At 28.4% G+C, this 20,240-nt stretch overlaps 1 protein-coding gene across 2 annotated transcripts; it reads left to right on the forward strand.

Annotated features, from left to right (window-relative positions):
* Positions 1–89: 89 nt before the first annotated feature.
* LOC111700498 (uncharacterized) lies at positions 90–20,101 on the forward strand. Of its 2 annotated transcripts, XM_023471429.1 has the most exons (21): positions 94–216; positions 1,027–1,061; positions 1,577–1,618; positions 1,977–2,015; positions 3,184–3,269; positions 4,522–4,590; positions 5,373–5,431; positions 6,298–6,349; positions 7,698–7,746; positions 8,129–8,233; positions 9,247–9,344; positions 9,803–9,899; positions 10,027–10,077; positions 11,593–11,619; positions 12,939–12,985; positions 13,520–13,596; positions 14,899–14,945; positions 15,505–15,612; positions 15,997–16,059; positions 19,297–19,345; positions 19,713–20,101. In XM_023471429.1, exons 1-21 carry the CDS (start codon positions 137–139, stop codon positions 19,768–19,770), a joined length of 1,338 nt encoding a protein of 445 aa, XP_023327197.1. In that variant the 5' UTR covers positions 94–136; the 3' UTR covers positions 19,771–20,101. The 2 variants fall into 2 exon arrangements, with proteins under 2 accessions (XP_023327198.1, XP_023327197.1); XM_023471430.1 differs by lacking the exon at positions 1,977–2,015 and having other exon boundaries at positions 90–216.
* The last annotated feature ends 139 nt before the right edge of the window (positions 20,102–20,240 follow it).

Consider the following 20,240-nt stretch of genomic DNA (forward strand, 5'->3'; position numbering starts at 1 on the left):
AGCGATCAAAAGCGCTTTTTTATCGCATTAAGCCTATACCCCCTTTCATTTTTCGCGAACACTCCCTTTAACATCATTTTAAACGAAAGAATAACATTTGTATCCAGCCGTTATATACATTTATACTGTGTTTCAGATGGAAGACTACGTTAACAAAAAAATAGAATTTTTTGGGTCCATTCCTAAAAATCAAAAATGCTTAATTATCGGAGACTGGTAAGTTGACTTCATTTATATAAGTTACTTCAGCAAATTACCCGAAAATTTGCGATTTTTATGATAAAACAAAATTTTCGGTAGAAAACTACACCAACTCTACATATGTAAGATATTAAATTTGAAATATGAACATTTTCGTAGTTTTCCATAATTCAACAATTGAAATTTTTGGCAAAACAGTAAAACTGTTAATGAATTATGATTTAACATACATACAAACCAGCAAACCGATGCTGCAAAGAAATTTCTGCAACACAAAGTATTACATAATTATAACATAAGTTGGCTCTATATTTAAGCACTCATTTAAAGATTTTACTGGTTTAATAGTAATATTTAGAACACACAGTAACCAATTGTAGGATATTCAGAGCGTCCCATATCATATTTTATTATCTCCAATATTTTACACCAAAATACGCACATAATACTTAAAAAATCTAGCATTTTCTGCAATAAACAAATAAATTATCATTATTTAAATTTTAAAAATGATTTGTTATTCTAAAATTTTCAGATTTTTCCCCAAAATCTTCATTTGTACTCAATGACGCGTTCTAATTTGATGTGGGACACCCTGTAGTAATAAATAAATATTAAATGTTTAACATTAAGGACATTACAGAAATTCACAATAAATCATCATATGAAGTTCTTACTATTTAAATCACATGAAAGAGGTATTTTAATTGGAATTAATGTGCTAAAGGGAAGGCACCTTTAAACACTAGTCAAAAAATTCCCTTACACAAATAGTATTTTTGGAAGCAATGAAAAAATCTATTGAAAAGCATTTTAATCATTAAGGAGAACTGCCAAGAATTATCTGGAAAGAACTTTAGGTAAACTATTTCTTATTTGTTTTCATAAATATTTTATCAGTCTCGTTCAAATGATTATTTTATACAATATATAAATGCCATTACAGTACAGTAAATATTGTTACAATAAGTGCATTGAAACTGTAGATTTCTAGAAAGATGGTTTGTTACATTACAAAGCCAAATGTAATATCTATGCATGCAATGTCAATTGAAATGACTTTTTAAAAAAAAATGAAGAAATAGTTTCAAAACAATAACTTTAAAGAATTATTAGAACTTGATTTCACAATAATTGAATGGTTGAATGATAAAGGAATTGAGTCTTTGCCACAAGCTTAAATTTTCCCATTCATATATTTTTGCAACACCATGCTGTAAGTCTTAGAAATTTCAAACTAAGATTATTTAATCGAACAAAATAAATTGTTTTACATATGTAATGTCTTCGATATTTGGCTTCAATCCTGTAGGCATTAGAAAATTAGTGTTTGTGGCAAAGACTCAATTCGTTTATATAATTTTTCTAATTTAAGGAGGATTAGGAACGTGTAGGTCGTCAAGAAAGGCAAATACAGGTATACATTATAAAATGCGTAGTTATTTTTATCGGTTATTTAGAGCTTATAATTCAGAACGTAATTTAGAAAAAATTATTTTGTTCCGTTTTTTTAAGTTAGTTGAATATGTTATATTCTTAACCATAAACACTGGGGGCATTGGGGGGNAAGGGGGGGTGGCGCAAGTACGCTGACATTCTTTTTTTGACATTAGTAGTTGTGTTAAATTAAATGAGCGTAGTTTTTTTATAACAACATTTAGCCCATCAATGGTGAGAATTTAACAAATGAAAATAATTAAGTTCATTGGAAATAATATTGAAATACTTTAATCCTTTTGCCGTATTATATTTGTATTATGTAAAATATTGTTTAGGATCTTTTGTTGGATTTAGGCGCCATTTATATATTCAAGGCATTGATACCATGTAAATTAGTATAATAATTCTTTGATAATTAACAGAAATAATTTTGTTTAGATTGTTTCAATTTTAAAGGGTTTGTTCTCGAAAAATTTAACGAGGGATAAGCTTACGGCCATAAATAGTTTGTTTTCATCGCTATTAATCTTACTTCTGTCTGTTGCATATATAAGAAAAACATTGTTAAAAACGTTGCATACCTAACAAAGTAGGTTGCATAAAAATTGAGGAACTTTTGAAAAACAACTTTGATCGTAAATAAATAAATTAATTATTATAAAATAATTTTGATATAACATCCTATAGTAATACATTATTTTTCAACGTTTTTATTTGATAATATTTCTTATTTTGTGGTTTTTAGAATTACTATTTCGCTTACAAATTGTTTGCACGACTGGCCTAATACATGAAAATTCTGGAAACATGATTAAATTAGGTCAAAAGACGTAAAACATAGAATGAAATATCAATGTATATTATGTGTCGAAAAATTATCGATAATTATAGGTTGTAATATATGAATTTATTCTTAGGAATACATTTTTTGGTTACAGTCAGTCGTATGTTTTAAATTTCTCAATTATGAAGTAATGTACGTTCTTTGCTGTGATACGTTTTAAACTGTTTTGTGCTTTTAAAAAAGATTAAAAGGTGTTATTTATCGCCATAAGCGTATACCCCCTAACATTTTTCGAGAACACTCCTTTTAAAAAGAAGTTTGGGCATATAGATATGTCAATAAGACCCCAAAAATTTTGAAATCTAAGCCATTCATCAATATGCTCTAAAACACCCCCACCCCAAAAGAAACAAAAAAAAAACAAAAAAAAATAAATTAGTTGAAAATTTTCAATTTTATGGTAGTATAGAGGACGTGGGTCAGACTCTAATAGAAACGCATAAAGTACTTCCAGTATCTATATTTCTTATAACTTATTACTAGAGGGTTCAGAACATGAGTCAATATCGATATCACACGTGTAGATGTTTCATCAGTACTATGCCCCGTATCCGTTCTATCTCATTCTGTTGAATCTTGTGAACTTGTTTAACGCGGCCAGGCATCGTGTTCCACAGTAGTGATGATTGAGAACTATTATTTAAAATATTTATTAATGTAATAATTTATTGTTTTGAGTTTACATGCCTCTGATTAAGATCATAACGGAAACAAACTACATATAGTTCTGAGAAGCTCTGATGAAAACTCATATGTCGATTTATGTTGGTACAGGAACGGAGAGGTAAGTAAACATAAAAAAGATTATGTTTTAGTAATGTAAAATAATACAATCCTCCTTTGATTTCAGTTTAACTATAAGACATAAACAAAATAAATAATTGTTAAATAGGTTTGTAACAGTTATATAGAACTTTTTTCCAAAAAATAAAAAAATTCTGAAGAAGTTTAACTGAAGTACGAAATCTAAATACATTAGAGATTTTATGACTGAACTCAGAGGAATGAACAGAAAAAAATATTTTTTATCTAATTTTGAACTGTAATTCAGTATTTTTTCCAAAAATAGTTGTTTAATGTTTATGTTCAATTTTTTAAAATGTTAAATTTCCCTCTTTAAACAAGCCGGCCACACCTCCCCCTCCACCCGATTTACGCAAAGTTAGTTAAATAGATCGACCCCTACCACTACTCTATACACACGTCTAAAGAGTTTGTTTTTAATCTTTGTGACAGAACCAATCTCAAGGACTAATATTTGTCTTAAAATTTTTTTAAAAACTGAATATTTGCAAATTTTCTTTATTCCATATCATAATCTGAGATCGTTTCCCTGATGTCCATTTGACAGCCCAAATTATTATTTTGAATAATTTTTTTTGTTTGTTTATTACTTGTGATTGAAAAAAAAATCTTCTTCATTTTTTTTTCAATTTTGATTGTTATTATTTCGTTAGAAATGACGAGGGTCAACCCAGACCGAAATATATTTTCAATAAATGTGGAACTAACATATACTTTTTTTACTGTACAGAGGTTTGGTTCATCACCATCACCGAATTTAAAATGTTAGATAAAACATTGAATTTTTCGAATTTTGATGTCAAAACTTTATAGAAATAATAGAAATGAAGAAGATGACATTTAATCGGTATAAATTAAATAAATCTTGAATTCACTTGAAGCAGGGCATTTAAATATTTTTGGGTGGTTGAATGGGTGGGGGGGTGTTTGAAAGTAACAGTTTACTGAGATATTTAAGATGAGGTAGTGAAAGTATCAATTGTACTTAAGATATTAAAGAAAGGACAATAACTTAAGTAAACATAAATATATGAAATTATACGAAATATCAAATGAGTACCTATGAATGAACATCATTTGTCATACTTTTGTAAATTACTGCAGTTAAGTGAAAGCTTAGATTTAAAAACTATATAAAATAGGAAATGCAAATAAATATTTTTATAATAATATAGTTATTAAAGTTTGTTGTTGATAAAAAAAAATCCTAAAATTTATTTTTATTATTTTAGATAATTAGTCATGGTGAAGTTTCTGAATTTATAAGAAAAACTATTCCACGACCTCAGAGCACTTCAAAGGTATACTAACATTAAATATCCGTAACTCAGAGAAGTTCTCTATTGGAATATAAGAAACAACGTTTCTTAAGGGTCAAAGCAGAGAATATTGTGATGAATTATTATAAATTAATGTTTGAAGTAGGGTTTCCACCGGAATTCCGGGTTATGGTTTACTTACGGAAGTGATTCGGGAAATTTTTTCCATTTCCATTATGGAAAAGGTTCCGGAAAACCGGAATTCCGTTCTTCAAATTTTCAAACTTTGTAAATATGAATTTAATTAAAATAAGAAAAATTCTTTAAGTTCCGGTTTACGGAATGGAAATTTTCCAGTTTACGATACGTAAACCGTAAAAATTTCCGGTTTACTGAATGGAAACCGGAAATTTTTCCTGTTTACGAAATGGAAACTGGAATTTTACGGTTTCCATTCCGTAAAACGGAATTTTTTCCGGTTTACGTGACGTAAACCGGAAAATTTCCGGTTTCCATTTCTACCGTAATTATCCAGGAATTCCGGTTTACGCAACAAATTTCCGGATCATTCAATTTCACAAATGGAAATTTTCTTCGGGAAAAATGGAAACCCTAGTTTGAAGGCAAATAACCAAGTTCTATTTTTATAGAATGAAAATTTTATTTATAACTCTAATTTTTTTTTTCAAAATCAGCAAATTTCAAACAGAGTGGAAACTATAATTTAACTTTGTTTTAATTGTTGTATATTAAATAGAGGATTGTTAATTTATTTTATGTACCAAAGAATTCTGATTTTGTAGTTATAATAAAATTTATTTTAGAGTGTTGAGCTGGTGCAAGAAACGATAGGAATTTTAAGCAGTCCTAGAATAGCGTATGAGTAAGTTGTCATAATAAATTGTTGTTGCACATTTTGTTATCTGTGTAATACTACTGCAAAATAACCTTTAGTACTTGGTAAAATAAAATGGACATTATTGGAAGGTGTTTGTGACCTTGTTCCTCCTATAGTATTGATTTGTACACACAATATGATAAAAACAAACTTCTCTGCTTATATATTAGTAATTCAAAACATTTTCGATCTTCTCAATAGCTCTTCAATAAGAAAGTTATGAATGAAAACAGTTTAAATATAAGTTTCGTCGAATTATGTAAATTTTTTTTCAATGCATTTCAGATTAATATTAAGAAATGGTAGACAAATTCAATTGTGGTTCAAGCAAATATTGTTTTCTGTACAAACACACATTTAATAAGCATAAAATTAAAGTGTCAACAACGTTTAGTGGGAAAAGTTATTAAAGGTATCCCATTATAAAGTTGCAAACTTTGTTTGTGGATATTTGGTTTGATTGTTTTATAACGCAGATGATTAAAGACATTTTCTCTACAAAATGTTTTAATTGTGAATTTACAATTGAAACAAGGAAACCTGCAAATAATGATATTTAAGTAAGAATGGTTAAAAGAAATTGAGTCTTTGCCACAAACTATGATTTTCTAATCACTATATCTTTGGAACCAAATGTTGCAGACCTTAGATATTTCAAACTATGAATTCTGTTAAATCAAATAATCTAATTTAGAAATATCAAAGATTTACAACATCGCAAAGATATTGAGGTTTAAATATTTGATTTTGTTCCTAATAATCAATTGCTTTGTGCATGAATGAAAGCATTTAAAGAAATCAATTTTATTTCCCATATTTTATAATTTTATTCAGTAAAAATTTTATCTTAGACGTGTACAAATGTTGACCAAGAGTTCACCAAAGGATGGCACAACTGTAGACGTATGTAAACATATACTTTTGATTAACTAACGTTGGAAACCTTTAAATCATAAAATTATTATTAAAGATAAAATTACTTTCACGCAGCAAAATATTGTAAAGCCAAAAAATATGTAAATCGTCCAAATATTAGACCAAATATTGTCGGAATTTTATAAATTTGAGCCGTGTATTAAATGCCCCAAAACCCGGTCTGAATGGAGCGCCGGCTTAAAGGGAGTGTTAACGAAAAAATTTTACCTCTAGGGCTGGCGTCTCGTTTAAAGGAAGTGTTCGCCAAAAATTAATGGGGGTATAGGCTTTATGCGATAAACAAGCGCTTTTGATGGCTTCTAATCTTTCTTCTATCTGTTGCGTCTATAAGGAGAAAATTGTTAAAGACGTCTCATACTGAATAAATTAGCGCCCATAAAAATTGAGAAAATTGAAACTTACTTCTTAGACCTTAAAAAATGAATTTAATTTAAAATAAATCATTCAGATTTTACAACCTTTAGTCATTGATTATATTTCGCGACATTTGTATATAGTTTATATTTAATAATATTTTTTAATTAATTTGTTTTGAATTTAATTTTTTCTCTTGTCGCTTGCACAACTATCTAAGAATGACGTGCACCATTCACATATTTAGAAATCCGTTTAAACGTTTTAAAATAATTAAAATATAATAAATATAAAGTATATACAAATGTGGCGAAAGATAATCCATGACTAAAGGTTGTAATATCTGAATGATTTGTTTGATATTAAATAGATTTTTTACGGTCTAAGAAGTATGTTGCAGTTTTCTCAATTTTTATGGGCGCTAAGTTATTCGGTATGAGACGTATTTAACAATTTTCTCCTTATAGACGAAACAGATAGAAGTAAAATGAATATCAATGAAAGCGCGTTTTTTATCGCAATAAGCCTTCACCCCCTTCTATTTTTCGCGAACACTCCCTTTAGATCTTGAAACATTGAATACAATTTTAAGAGGAACGAACTATATTTCAGCGACGGTTTAAATTAAAGCCGTGACTGAGATTGACAAAATTAGTTGTATATCATGAGCATTTGATTAATTTTTAAAATGACTGATTAATTACAAATACAGTTTAAAACAATTTTTTGTTTTTTTTTCTCAAATACTAAAATTTATGACATGAATACAGTCTTATATATAATAATTTAATATATTCAAACTGTGACTTACTTAAAGCTTATTCAGGATAATTATTCCCAATATATTATTTCCCAATAAATATAAAGACTCAAATCATTTTTTTAATTCATAGACTTAAGTTGACTTTTTGGGAGCACAATAAAAAATGTTGTAAAAAATTTCATTATCATTAATTATCAGATGGTGAAGAGCGCTAAAAAAAGAAGGAAACTATTTGAAGAAGCTAAAGGTAAATAAAACTTATTTTAATTTGTTTGTCAAAAATGAATTCCCCCCACCCAACTGTAATATAAGAGAAATCTTAAAGTGTGTGTTAGCACAAAATGACATTAAAAGTATTTTAAAACAAATATGTGTTTTAAGAGAGTAATTAAAATACATTTTTTTCAGGAACAGTCTTCTTGCACATGATTAAACCCATAGTTACACTTTAAATAAAGATTATGTTTGATAAGTACATAAATGCCTTCTAGATATATATTAACATGAAATAACGCGTGTATAAAAGGAGAGGAAGTTTATTGGGTCTTTTCTTGTTTATAGATCAAACTTGACAGATTTGCGGTTTCATAATCCTCTTTCATACTCATAATTGTTTACAATATATACAGGAGAAGACGTGATGGAAGATTTGTCAAAGATCCCCACAATAGTGAATGATGGAAAGAGATGCAATGTCATAATTAGTGATAAATGCGTCATGTCTCTCATTATTGGTAAGAATAATTATCCATAGTACTGTAAAATTAATTTATCTTACAAGATAATATTCTGGAAATGACAGTTATAATAATTTTACCTTGTTAACAATAAATTTTATTTATTATGAAAAAAATTACATAATGCACTTGAACGTCTTTGATTTTCTGAAGATTGGTTAAAATAGTGCTGTAAGTATTTTACCTATTCAATAAATACAGGGTGTCCCAATAACCATCCGAAATTTAGTGTGGAGTTCAAGATCGTTTTTTCAAATAATTCTTTGATTTACTATAGGTATACCTACTGAGAAACCTGTAATGTGCGAGTTTCGTCTGCTATGTTCACATTTGTTTGTTTATGTTTTGACTGCATACTGTTGTACTTAATAAAACAAGAAAATTACAGTGTACAAACTTGTCCGTCTTCACTGTTCATCTTGCGGAGACATTATAGACACATCTTTAAATTATTTTATCCCTTTTCATAAAATAAACGCTAGCAGACATAATAATATTATGGCTTTTGATATTAGGCATTACAATGGTAATACATAACAAAGACAATATTGAATTCGTCACAGAATTCCCATTTATTTTGGTACATCCTGTATGTAAATAAAATAATTTAATGATACAATAGCTGAAAGGATGAGAAACGTTTTTATATACCTATATCGCATGTTAATATGTATTTCCCTTGAAACTTGATGAAGTCGTTAATTGTTTAAAAAATATTAATGGACATTAATTTGAAAAGAATTATCAAACCTAAGTAGCTGTAACCGTTTTTAAAATTGTTAGTCTTAAAATTGCAATTTATCTTTTTTTTACATTAAACTTTTGACTTAACAAACAGATCCTTAAAATTCTCGTCTGTGGTAGTGTAGCATACACTGGTACATTTCATTTCTTGACCAATGTTTTCATTGAAATCTAAAGTAATTATAACAAATATTCAATTCAATGATAATTAAATATATTTATATTAAATAATAATTAAATATATAATTTAAATTACCGATTTATAGGAGGCACGAGCAACGTACACGGATTAAACAGACCTCTGAATATTGACTACACAGAAATGAAGTCACCATCCATGAATATATTAGTTACATCTGTGCAGGTAAGGGAATACCAAATTTGGCTACATTGTATATGATAAATTATACTTTTTACAGAAATACTTCATACAACTGAACTTGCTAACAATACTTTAATTTGATGAATGCTGTAAAAATATGAATGAAAAGTCCTTAAATGTAATTTATTCCTCATAAAGTATCCTTAAACTGTATGATTAACAAGATTTGTTTTTTTAACATTTTTGTGTTTAATGGTGTAAATTTTTGTTTTATTGTATAATTATGACTTTGATTTGTTACAATGGCTGGAAATGTAGTGGTTTCCAACTCAAATATTGAGTATATAGCGAAAATCTTTGTTTAACATAGCAATTATGGGAATGTCCAACAAGAATGTATGGGTCTCGTGGTGTCGTGAATATTTGTGAATCCAATTAGAGCCTGGTGTTCTCCAACAAAACACCCATGTGGTCTCCATGTTCAAAGTAAATAATTATAGATTCCGTTCATAAGAAACAAGAGAGGGGAGATGATTCAAGTGTATGGTCCCATGATGGTTGGGACTCACCAAGGGAACCTAGATATAAGAGACATGGGTAAGGTGTTATGTATAATATTTTAAAATTATTATGTAGAAATTTATGTTTGAATTGATATTAAAACTTTACATTTTGCTTGTTTATTAGTTGAGAATAATAATTTATGTTGATAAATATTGTTAAGGTGTACACATGCAAAGTTATCCGGACCACATGCCAATAGCAGTTATGTCAGGTAAAATGCAAAATAATTCGGATTTTGATTTTGAAACTAAAGTACGGAGTAATACACAATTTGAAACATGAACATATAAAATTTTTAAACAGAGTGACCAGCTATGTAAGGTAGTTAAACTGAGAATGCAGTGTTGTGTGCAAATTCTTTAAGATTAATTTTAGACATATAAAACGTTTTAAAGATATATATATAGCTCCTTAGTTTTAGCGCAAAGACGACGTTTAAACTTTTTTGTGAATACGTTTTTGGAATTCTTTTTAAATTATTAAATATTAACGACTGAAATTATAGTTATAACTGTATACTTAAATAATTCAATGCTAAGGAACATATTTATCAAATAAAGAAATTGAGTCTTTGCCACAAACTCTGATTTCTAATCACTATAACTTTGGAACCAATTGTTGTAGACCTTAGATATTTCAAACTATGAATTCTGTTAGATCAAATAGTCTAAATTTGAAATATGAAAGGTTTACAACATAGGGCTCGAAAGATATTGAGGTTCAAATATTTGATTTGTTCCAAAGCCTCAATTCCTTTATGAATAAATGAATGTTAGAATAAATTATTTTGTTTTCATCATTATATGGAATTTATTATTTTCTATTTATTTGTTGACAAGGGAATTAAGTCTTTGCCACAAACTTAAATTATCAAATTTCTCTATCTAGTCTAATAATGCAAGCATTTAATATTTTAAACTTAGGTTATTTCATCTTACAGAAGGCATACTTAGAATTATCTAGGGTCTACGACATAAGGTTGCAAAGATATAGGTATCATAAATCAGAGTAAGTGGAAAAGACTCAATTCCTTTTTTAACAATTTTAAAATGTCATTTTTCAATATTCATTCAAGAAAATCTTCAGAAAAATTGATGGAAATCTTATGAATAATGAGAGATCGCGAAACTAATAATTAAATAACAATTTTTATTTTTGATGATAAAGAGTAAATTTTCTTTTCTTTTCTAACTCTGTTCTCAAACAATTAATCAATTAATTGTAGAATTTTTTAACATTTCTTCTTGTTACTTAATAATTAAAAAAAAAAACTCTAAACGTATAAACCATAAAGTCCTGAGTTCCAAAGTCGACTTTGCGCTGAAACTCAGGAGTTATATATCTTGAAAACGTTTAATAAGTCTCAAATGAATCCTAAAGAATTTGTCCACAACACTGCATACACTGTTCAACTACCTTACATAGGCGATCATTCTATTTAAGTTCATGAAATGTTTAGAATCTCTTACAATTATTCGTAAATATTTAACATCAATAAACTTTATGTTTGCGACATATTCCAATTTTGTATTAATTTCATGTGTTTTGTGTGAAAAATATGATCTTTGATATTACAAACTTTTATTTAATTCAACAAAATTAAAATATAAAAATTTTATTGAATTCAGAAACCAAAGGTATAGAGCCAACATGAGACTTCTGATGTTTTATCATTTTTTAAATATTGTAATAATGGTATGTTTATTTACATTTTTTAAAATTTTAGATGATACGAATCTCTACAGAGGCATAGGTAATTTTTGTTTAATATAAAATTTGTCTGTTGATTACTATTAATATTGTTGAACTTGTTGAAAATAAAAATAAGGAAAAGTTTTTAAATCTTTTATATTCAATCTATATATCAACTAATTTTTTTACTTATTAGTAATATAAATTATAAATGTCTATGAAATTAAGAAAAGGGCTGTGATCATGATAAGCTGATAATTAAAAATGAAATGGAAGATGAAAGTTTTTTAAGTTAGCAAAATATTTAAGGGAAGGCAAGAATAAATGTTCTTTCACAAATTGCGGGATGGGTACTAATAGTTGAAACCCAAAAAGATCTATATACTTTGCTTGTATTTTGAATAAAAATTAGAATTTCCAAAATATACGAAATTATCAAAGTAATATTAAAAATACGAAAATTGGTTTCATTGAATTTGTTTTATTGAATACAAAGAGGAACTCTTTACAACTTAAAAGAAATATCGACCTTTAAAGTTATTGAAAGAGTTATATATATAATTTTTTTCAATAATTGGGAAATTGAATATTTATGTCGTATTAATTTTATGAATAAAATGTAACAATACTTTCAACACAAAATGAACACTTTAAGAGAAAGTTTTTTGAAGTAATCAAAAATTGGTTCTTTGTCACTAGTAAAACAAGGAAATTGCACTATTGTTAATCCTTGATTACACAAGCCGCAACTAGGGACGTGTGTGTCGGGCGCAACCCCCCCCCCCCCCTTTAAAAAATAAAGAAAGAATGGCGAAAATCAGTATGACAGGAATGAGGACACGAATATTATCTCTCCTTTTTCAATGTAGATGATTAAAATTATATACATATTTGCATCTGTTTAAAACATACCAGCGACTATTTATGGGTTTAATTTTTTTTTTGTCATAAGATATAAATGATTATTATTTGTAATTAAATCTGTAATTCAAGTATGGGTACTTAACAATTTTTTTTTTCGCTTAACGCACACATTTTACTAAAAATTGACTCAATTTTACATCTGTTAGAAGTATAAATTTATAGTAAACAAAAGAAAAAATCGATTAGATTTAAACACAGCTAAATATGCATGCACGCAAGAAAATTTCCTTTTTTCGACTTCAAACTGTTAAAAACGCACTTTTATTATGATATTTCCGAAAAAAGGTGGGGGTTAGCCACCCCTTCACCCCCCCTAGACCATTACCAAAAATATTTTGCCCCCCCCCCCCCTTCATAGCATAAGTACTAGTTGCGCCTCTCTTGATTACAGACATGAAATAGAGGTTACTTTAAATAACGGTTTAAAGAATACTAATTGTTAATTATAATATTTAGTACGGCCAGAAGACAATACTATACATCTGAAGTGTTACGTGCACAAGGTAAGGGTATTAATATGTATTAAAAAACAACAAATAAGAATTGTAGATTATTAAATTTGAGCTTATACAAATATAATTTAACCAAACAAAATATTACATTTCTGATATATATGAATGAAAAATTTGTTTTCTAAGTAACAATAGGGTAAATTTGCCCTCTTGGTAGAAAGAAAGTGTGTAGGGTATATAAAATATTTGCAAGTCAACAATTTAACATTTGAGAAGATATGGTTTAATAAGGTCTTAGAATTTTATTTTTTTCATATGCAGATTTTTATATGAACATTTTCATTTAATGAGTATATGAGGAAACTTGACCAAATGTTAAAAACTAAACTTGGTACCGTATCATCTCTAATACAGAACACTATTTGGAAGTACAACTTTTGTTAGTTAACGGAAATAAATTTTGAATCTAGATGATTTATGGTGTTTACGTCATTTTAGTAAAAAACATTCCCCTTAGCCAGCGTGTCTTGAAACATTGCATTGAATAATCGAATCATTTAATATTTTTAATAATTTAATTTGCAGAGACGAAACATTGAGGACAAATGCAAGGCACTTAACATTGACCCTAAACATCAATGCGAGATTATTTTCGGGAACAGGTAAATTAACAAATAAAAGAAACACACTAAAGCCTCAACTAAAATTTAAAATTTCTACTAATAACAGTTAAAAGAACAATTTAGAAAACACGGCTATCAGGGCACTGATCGGGAATTTATTCTAAATATTTTATAGTTGCCCAATCTTTATACTTTTTATATTTATGAGAGTGAATTAAAATCTACGTATTTGAATTATTGATTCTTAACATTTTATTTAAATCAAACATATTTTGTAATAAAAATGACTTGGATTTCTTTTTAACCTTATCCCCGCTGGGGTACTTAAAAACCAGGATACGCTGGGGGGGGTCAATTTGACCCCCCCCTCTAAATCCCATGTTTTATGTCCAAATATGACAAATGATACATCATTAGAAAGCTCTTGTGCTCTACTTTTAGAATCTGCCAAAAAATTTGCAAATTTGCGAAAATTGAATTTTTTATCNATCTCTAGAAATTTACTTCTAAAATCAGGTTGACAAAAAAATGCAGCAAATTATATAAAAAATCAAGACGATATTCAAGTCGTCCTGCATACTGTCATGTTTCGTGGGACACCCTGTATGTTAAAGATATCTATTTTTTAAAACTATTTTTTGTTATACTCAGCATAAATAATCCATACAGGAAATCTGGTAAGGTCCCTCACCAAAGGAATTATTTTTTTTCCTCAAACTAAAATTTTATAATTTCTACTAGAAAATAAATGAAATATGATGAAAAACCTTAGATATTTTAAACAATTGGATGTAAAAGAATTTATAGTTAGAAATATGAAACTCGAGTTGCAAAGATATATCGTTTTAAGAATTACACTTAAAAAAAAAACATTTTGCTTAAACAAGATAAGTTTGCCTGCGTTAATATTATACAAAAAAACAGAAACCCAGAGAGAGTGCATACAAACTGCCGGACAAGGAAACAATATAAATATATGAAAATACGCAATAATTCTATCAATACGATCTATTATAAATACAAAATAAAAATAATATTATTACAAAATAAGGAAACCTTAGATTTTCATGGTCCTCTCATATATATATTGGTATTCAGATTGGTTATGTATTTGTTGAATATGAACTGATTAATAATTCAATTTTTAAACAAAATTAGACATATATACACTTTGTTATAATTTTGACACAGTTTTATATCAATTTATCAAGATTGGAGCATCAGATAAATGTCTAATATAAATCGTTTAGTACCTCAAATTTTCAGGTTTAACCATAAACCCGCTTTAATTTTTCCTTCACAATAACATAATGTAATAAATTATAAAAATGAATATTACAGGCATTGGAGAGGCGTGGGAGAGAACATGCTTGTACAGGGTATAGTAGGTGATATGTTTGCTTATTTAAAAAGATTTAATTTAAATTAACTTAATGATAAAAACTGAAAAACCTATGGATCACATTGTCGACACTCATCAAGATATTGTATGATACTTAATAAAATAAATGAGATATTTGTTTGTAAAATTTATTGAACAAATAAGAAATTTCTTAATAGAATCATTATTTTAACTGAGCTCAAAAATCTGAAATAGTAAATATAAAGAGTTTTACTTTATCCTCCATTTTTTCTTATTGGAAGACTAATTTAGTCTTCAGAATAATTTCTTCCGAGTAGAGATGCGGTCTTGAACTTTTAGGAAACATCTTTATTCAATTTCATTAATAACTTAATGATAGATTGAACTAAATTAAGTTTTTGATTCATGTTTATTAAGATGAACTTTCATACTGACTATAGTCCTCAATAGTTATACAAAAAAGTTTTGATAAACATGATTTAATTTATATTTCATATTCCAATTATAAAGTTACAAATGTAAAAGTTGTGATATATACTTATTAAAACATGAAATAATATGACTTTTATTTATTATTAATTTAGGAACGGATAATGTCCAGGAGTTCAAACAATTGGTAGGGGATTCACCTCTCCATGAAGAAATTAAATTATACCTTCTTGCTCAAGCAGAGAGTTTTTGCACTTCTTACAGTAAGATATGCATATATATATAACTAACCAAAAACTTAGTAAATTAAAGGGAGTGTTCGCGAAAAATGAAAGGGGGTATAGGCTTAATGCGATAAAAAAGAGCTTTTGATCATTACTAATCTAACTTCTATCTGTTGTGTCTATTATGAGAAAATTGTCAAAGATGTCTCATACTAAATAACTTAGAAATTGATGAAATTGCAACATACGACTTTGACCGTAAAAAAATGAGTTTAATTACAAGTTAATCGTTCAGATATTACAACCTATAGTCATGAATTATCTTTCCTCACATTTCTATATAGTTAATGAAAAGAAGTAAATCAAAATATTATGTATGAAAGATAGGAATGCATTTTTTTATTTAACCAGTATAATGTACAGGTAATGAAGCTAAACGAAAAGGTGGATTTAATGAATACGAGAGGGCCACAACAAATTGTTTAGGTAAATGAGAAAATCATGAAATTTTAATTTTAATATTTCTTGTCAAAAGGAAATGATTAAACAAATATTATTTACCCTTTCAAAACCAAATTTAAATGAAATTTCAACCATATAATGTAAATTTTTAAAACCAAACAGAAATTGATTTTTTGATACAAACTTTGCCTTTATAATCTTAATATATTTGTAACACAATGCCGTACACACTATTTCAAACTATTAATACTTTTACATAAAATAAGCAGTTTGAAATTTCAAAGCTTTGCAGCATTATCCTACAAAGATATTGTGATTAGAATATTTAGTTTGTGGTATAAACTAAATTACTTTATGGCAGGGGTGTATATAATTCCATTTCCCCCCCCCCCCCCCGGGGGGGGGGGGGGAATCAAAGGTCACAAAAGAGTGGAAGGGGATGGGAAAGGAAAGAGAAAGGAGAAGGGAAAGGGGAAGGAAAGGTGAAGGAAAGTGGAAGGAAAGGTGAAGGGAAGGAAAGGGGAAGGGAAGAAGATGGAAGGAAAGGGAAGGAGAAGGGAAGGAGAAGGTAAGGAGAAGGTAAGGAGAAGGGAAGTAGAAGGGAAGGAGAAGGGAAGGAGAAGGGAAAAAGAAGGGGAGGAAAAGGGAAGGCGAAGGGTAGGGGAATGGGAGGGGAAGGGATGTTGAGGGAAATGTGATGGGAAGGGAAGGAGAAGGGAATGGAATGGGAAGTTAAAGTGGAGAGGATGGGAGAGTAAGGGGAATTGGAAAAGAAGGTAATGTATTATCACAATTGTTGTAAAGAGAATACAGTGTGTAATTATCTTATTTAAATCAACACAAGCTACAATTTTTTCTCTAGGAACCATATTTTTGTATGTTGAAAAACTTAAGGAACAGTTGAGCCAAGCCAACTGAAAGAAAAATTCTCGTGATCTGATCAAGAAATGATGTATGGAATTGGGATACCATCAGAACATGTCAACAATCTTAAAAATGGAATTTACAGAACTTATTTCAAACTTAAAAAGACAGTAAAAAGATCTGCAGCTGTGCGCCTGAACCTGGAAATGATGTCTGTCTTTCCTGACATCCACAAACATTCAGGATTAGGAAGATGATGATAATGAAAAGGATGATAAAGTCAAAAACAACCATCTAACATCTCAGGATATTTCTGAGCAAGAGGTTTCAGTTATGTCTTTGACTGACAATTCTATTGAGAAAGTTGAAAAGCAACTTACAGAGGTATGTGAGGACATCTTTTCATCCTTGGAAAAACGATTTAAACCTACTTCACTTGTAAAGGCTTCTGTAGAGGCTTTTCATAGAACAGAGTGGGCTGAGAACATCAGTAAAGACAAGCTAGAAACAATTGCCAGAGTACATCCTAGAGGAGCTGGTTGAAAAACTTATAGAAGACAAACTTCAGGAGAAGTTTGAAGTTCAGAATACCTTTCTGCAGACATATATTCAATTCCTGACATTTAATCAAAATTTTTATCAGCAGTCCTTGGAAGTGCTATATCAACTGTTCCAAAAGAATTTTATGCAGAGTTCGTATGCAGAGTCTAGATTCTTTGACTTGTTTGTACATGTTGATATCAAATCATATACTGAAGCCTACTGTGAAGTTTGGGATCCATCATGAATATACTAGTTAATAAAGAAAGAAACATCACATCAAGCTTTTTCTCAGAGAGGTTATCATAGATATTAATGATCCTCCTCTTCATATCTTAAAGAAAAAAATCATCCCAGCAATCAGGGATGAGTTTATGAAGGAGATGACCTTTTTAAAAAAGTTGTACAATGCCAGACGTTTCAGACAGTACTCCAAACTGAAGTTTGGAGATCTGTATGCAACTCTTGCACAGGTACGGAAAAACCAAGAGAATCATTCTCATGTCCCTGTAGACTGTTACTGTTTATTTAAGTACGAAAAAGTATTTTTTTTTAGATGATACTATAATAAATCTAAGAAATGTTTAATCTATGTCTTTTGAGTTGTAGAGTTTGTGGAAGGAGTTTAACAAAAAAAAATTTAGAGGGGGGAGAAATAATCAAAATTATGTAATTAAATACAGCCCTGCTTTATGGTTAATTGGAAAATGATAAATAAGAAGCTTTGTATAGACATGCCAAAAGAAACACAGAATTTTTGAACATTAAATTTTGTATAACATAATGATATTTGTCATGACCACGGCATGGTTATTCACAAATATGATGCATTTTACGCATCAGAAATGATGACAATTTTATCGTTAAATAAAATCATTCAAGTGAATGTAAACGAAAAATGAAAGGGGGTAAACGCTGAAAGCTAATTAGTTTAGCTCTTCATCACGACCCATGAAACTTATATCTGTTGTTCCTGTCTAGAGAAATTGATATGAAACTGTGTCAAATTCATATAAATACAAATTGTTATAGAAATAGTATTTACCAATAATTTAGAATAATATTTAGCAAATAAGCAACGAATATAAAAAGTAATATATTCCAGAGAAACCTAATTGTAACCAATTATAATTTAATAATTATTTTTTTTAAATTTTAAAACATAAAAATTGATATTTTTATTTATAAATTGTTATGACGTAATCAGAACTTGCAACAATGGTAGTGAAGTATAATGGTCACGTGATACAGACAAAGACACGTGTTCAGTATGGGTGGGACTTGTGCTGTATATAATCTTTGTATAAAGGAATTGAGTCTTTGCCACAAACTCTGAATTTATAATCCGAATATCTTTGGAACCCAATTTCGTACATATTAGATATTTCAAACTTATATAATTTGATCTAACAGAATTCATAGTTAGAAATATCTAAGGTCTACGACATTATAATCTAAATATATACGGATTTTAAATTCAAATTTTGTTGCAAAGACTCAATACCTTTAACACTGTTTTATATTAATTTTTGGAGACAGGAACAGGATTGTTCGGACTTAAGAGCTAAAGCAATTATCTTTCAATCTATAACCCCTTTCATTTTTCGTTTACAGATTCTTTAATGAATGATTTTAAAATTAACATTTTACAAATATTTATATATTCATCTTGTGTAAATAATGTCAAGGTACGAACAAATTGAATTTTCACTGAATGAATTCCTTACAATAAATGATTATTGATAAACTTTCATTTTGTTTTCGAAAACATTTGATATGTGTTCCAAATAATTAAAATACCATCGCATATAAATAAAAAAGCTTTAAACGCAGATATAATCATGTTATTATGTTCAGAAGCCGCGAATTCTAGTATTAAGAAAAGGTTTGCGGAGCAAATGAAGAAGTAAGTAAATTTTTATAAACTAATTCTATTTTAATATATATTTTGGAAATATGTTATTTAATCAAGGGTACACTTTATTTAAAAGCAAAAAAGTACATGGATACCAACAAGAAATGAACTTTAAGGACGCAATTGAAACTGTTAGAATAAAAACTACATGTTGCCTTGTCCTACCCAAAACTGTTCGATTTCTTTATCAATACATGCATTGCGTATGAATATGTTCTAATAAATCTCTCGAATCGTTAATGTTCAATTTGCTCTGATTTTTTTATCTATACATGTTGTGAAAAGATCAAAAAATATAAGAATTATAATTATATATGTATAACATTTAAATATAGTCCATTAAAATGATTTATTTCAGTAAGCCGAACACATGGGAGTCTGGAATATCTGTACTAAGTTGGATGCAGGTGATGTAATTTCATTTAAAGAAATGTTTGATTTACAAGAAAGCATAATTATTTCTGGTTTTACGTCATTTATTTAAAATTAGTTGTTAGTTGACTAGAAAAAGTTAGTATTTAGATGATACCTTTGAATTTGTTAAAAGATATGCATTCTATATATATAATTATTGATTGATTTACTCGTGTTAATGCCAAAGAAGTCTAACATATATATGTAAATTATTCAAATTCGTGGTAATATTCAAATATTAAACAAGGATTAATACAAAAGTTGATATCTGATGAATACTAAGATAAATAAAGAATCGATACAAATGTTAATATAAAAAGAATAATGATTGGAATGTATAGCTTTGCTATTTCTTATTCCTATATTTTTGGAAGGCAATGTCGCAAATCTTTTATATTTTAAACCTACATTAGTTCAGCCAACAGAATTCCTAGTTTGAAATATCTAAGGTCTACGACGTACTAAAGATAAA

The sequence above is a fragment of the Eurytemora carolleeae genome, unplaced genomic scaffold (genome assembly GCF_000591075.1).
Source record: "Eurytemora carolleeae unplaced genomic scaffold, Eaff_2.0 scaffold394, whole genome shotgun sequence".
In the NCBI taxonomy this organism is placed as follows: domain Eukaryota; kingdom Metazoa; phylum Arthropoda; class Copepoda; order Calanoida; family Temoridae; genus Eurytemora; species Eurytemora carolleeae.

What these genes read in the sequence shown, in the direction of transcription:
- LOC111700498 (XM_023471429.1), top strand. Translation starts at nt 137, where the DNA reads ATGGAAGACTACGTTAACAAAAAAATAGAATTTTTTGGGTCCATTCCT. An exon ending in GTCAAGAAAGGCAAATACAG is followed by an intron (nt 1,619 to 1,976) that starts GTATACATTATA and finishes AATATTGTTTAG; the next exon opens with GATCTTTTGTTGGATTTAGG. An exon ending in TTTGCGGAGCAAATGAAGAA is followed by an intron (nt 19,346 to 19,712) that starts GTAAGTAAATTT and finishes GATTTATTTCAG; the next exon opens with TAAGCCGAACACATGGGAGT.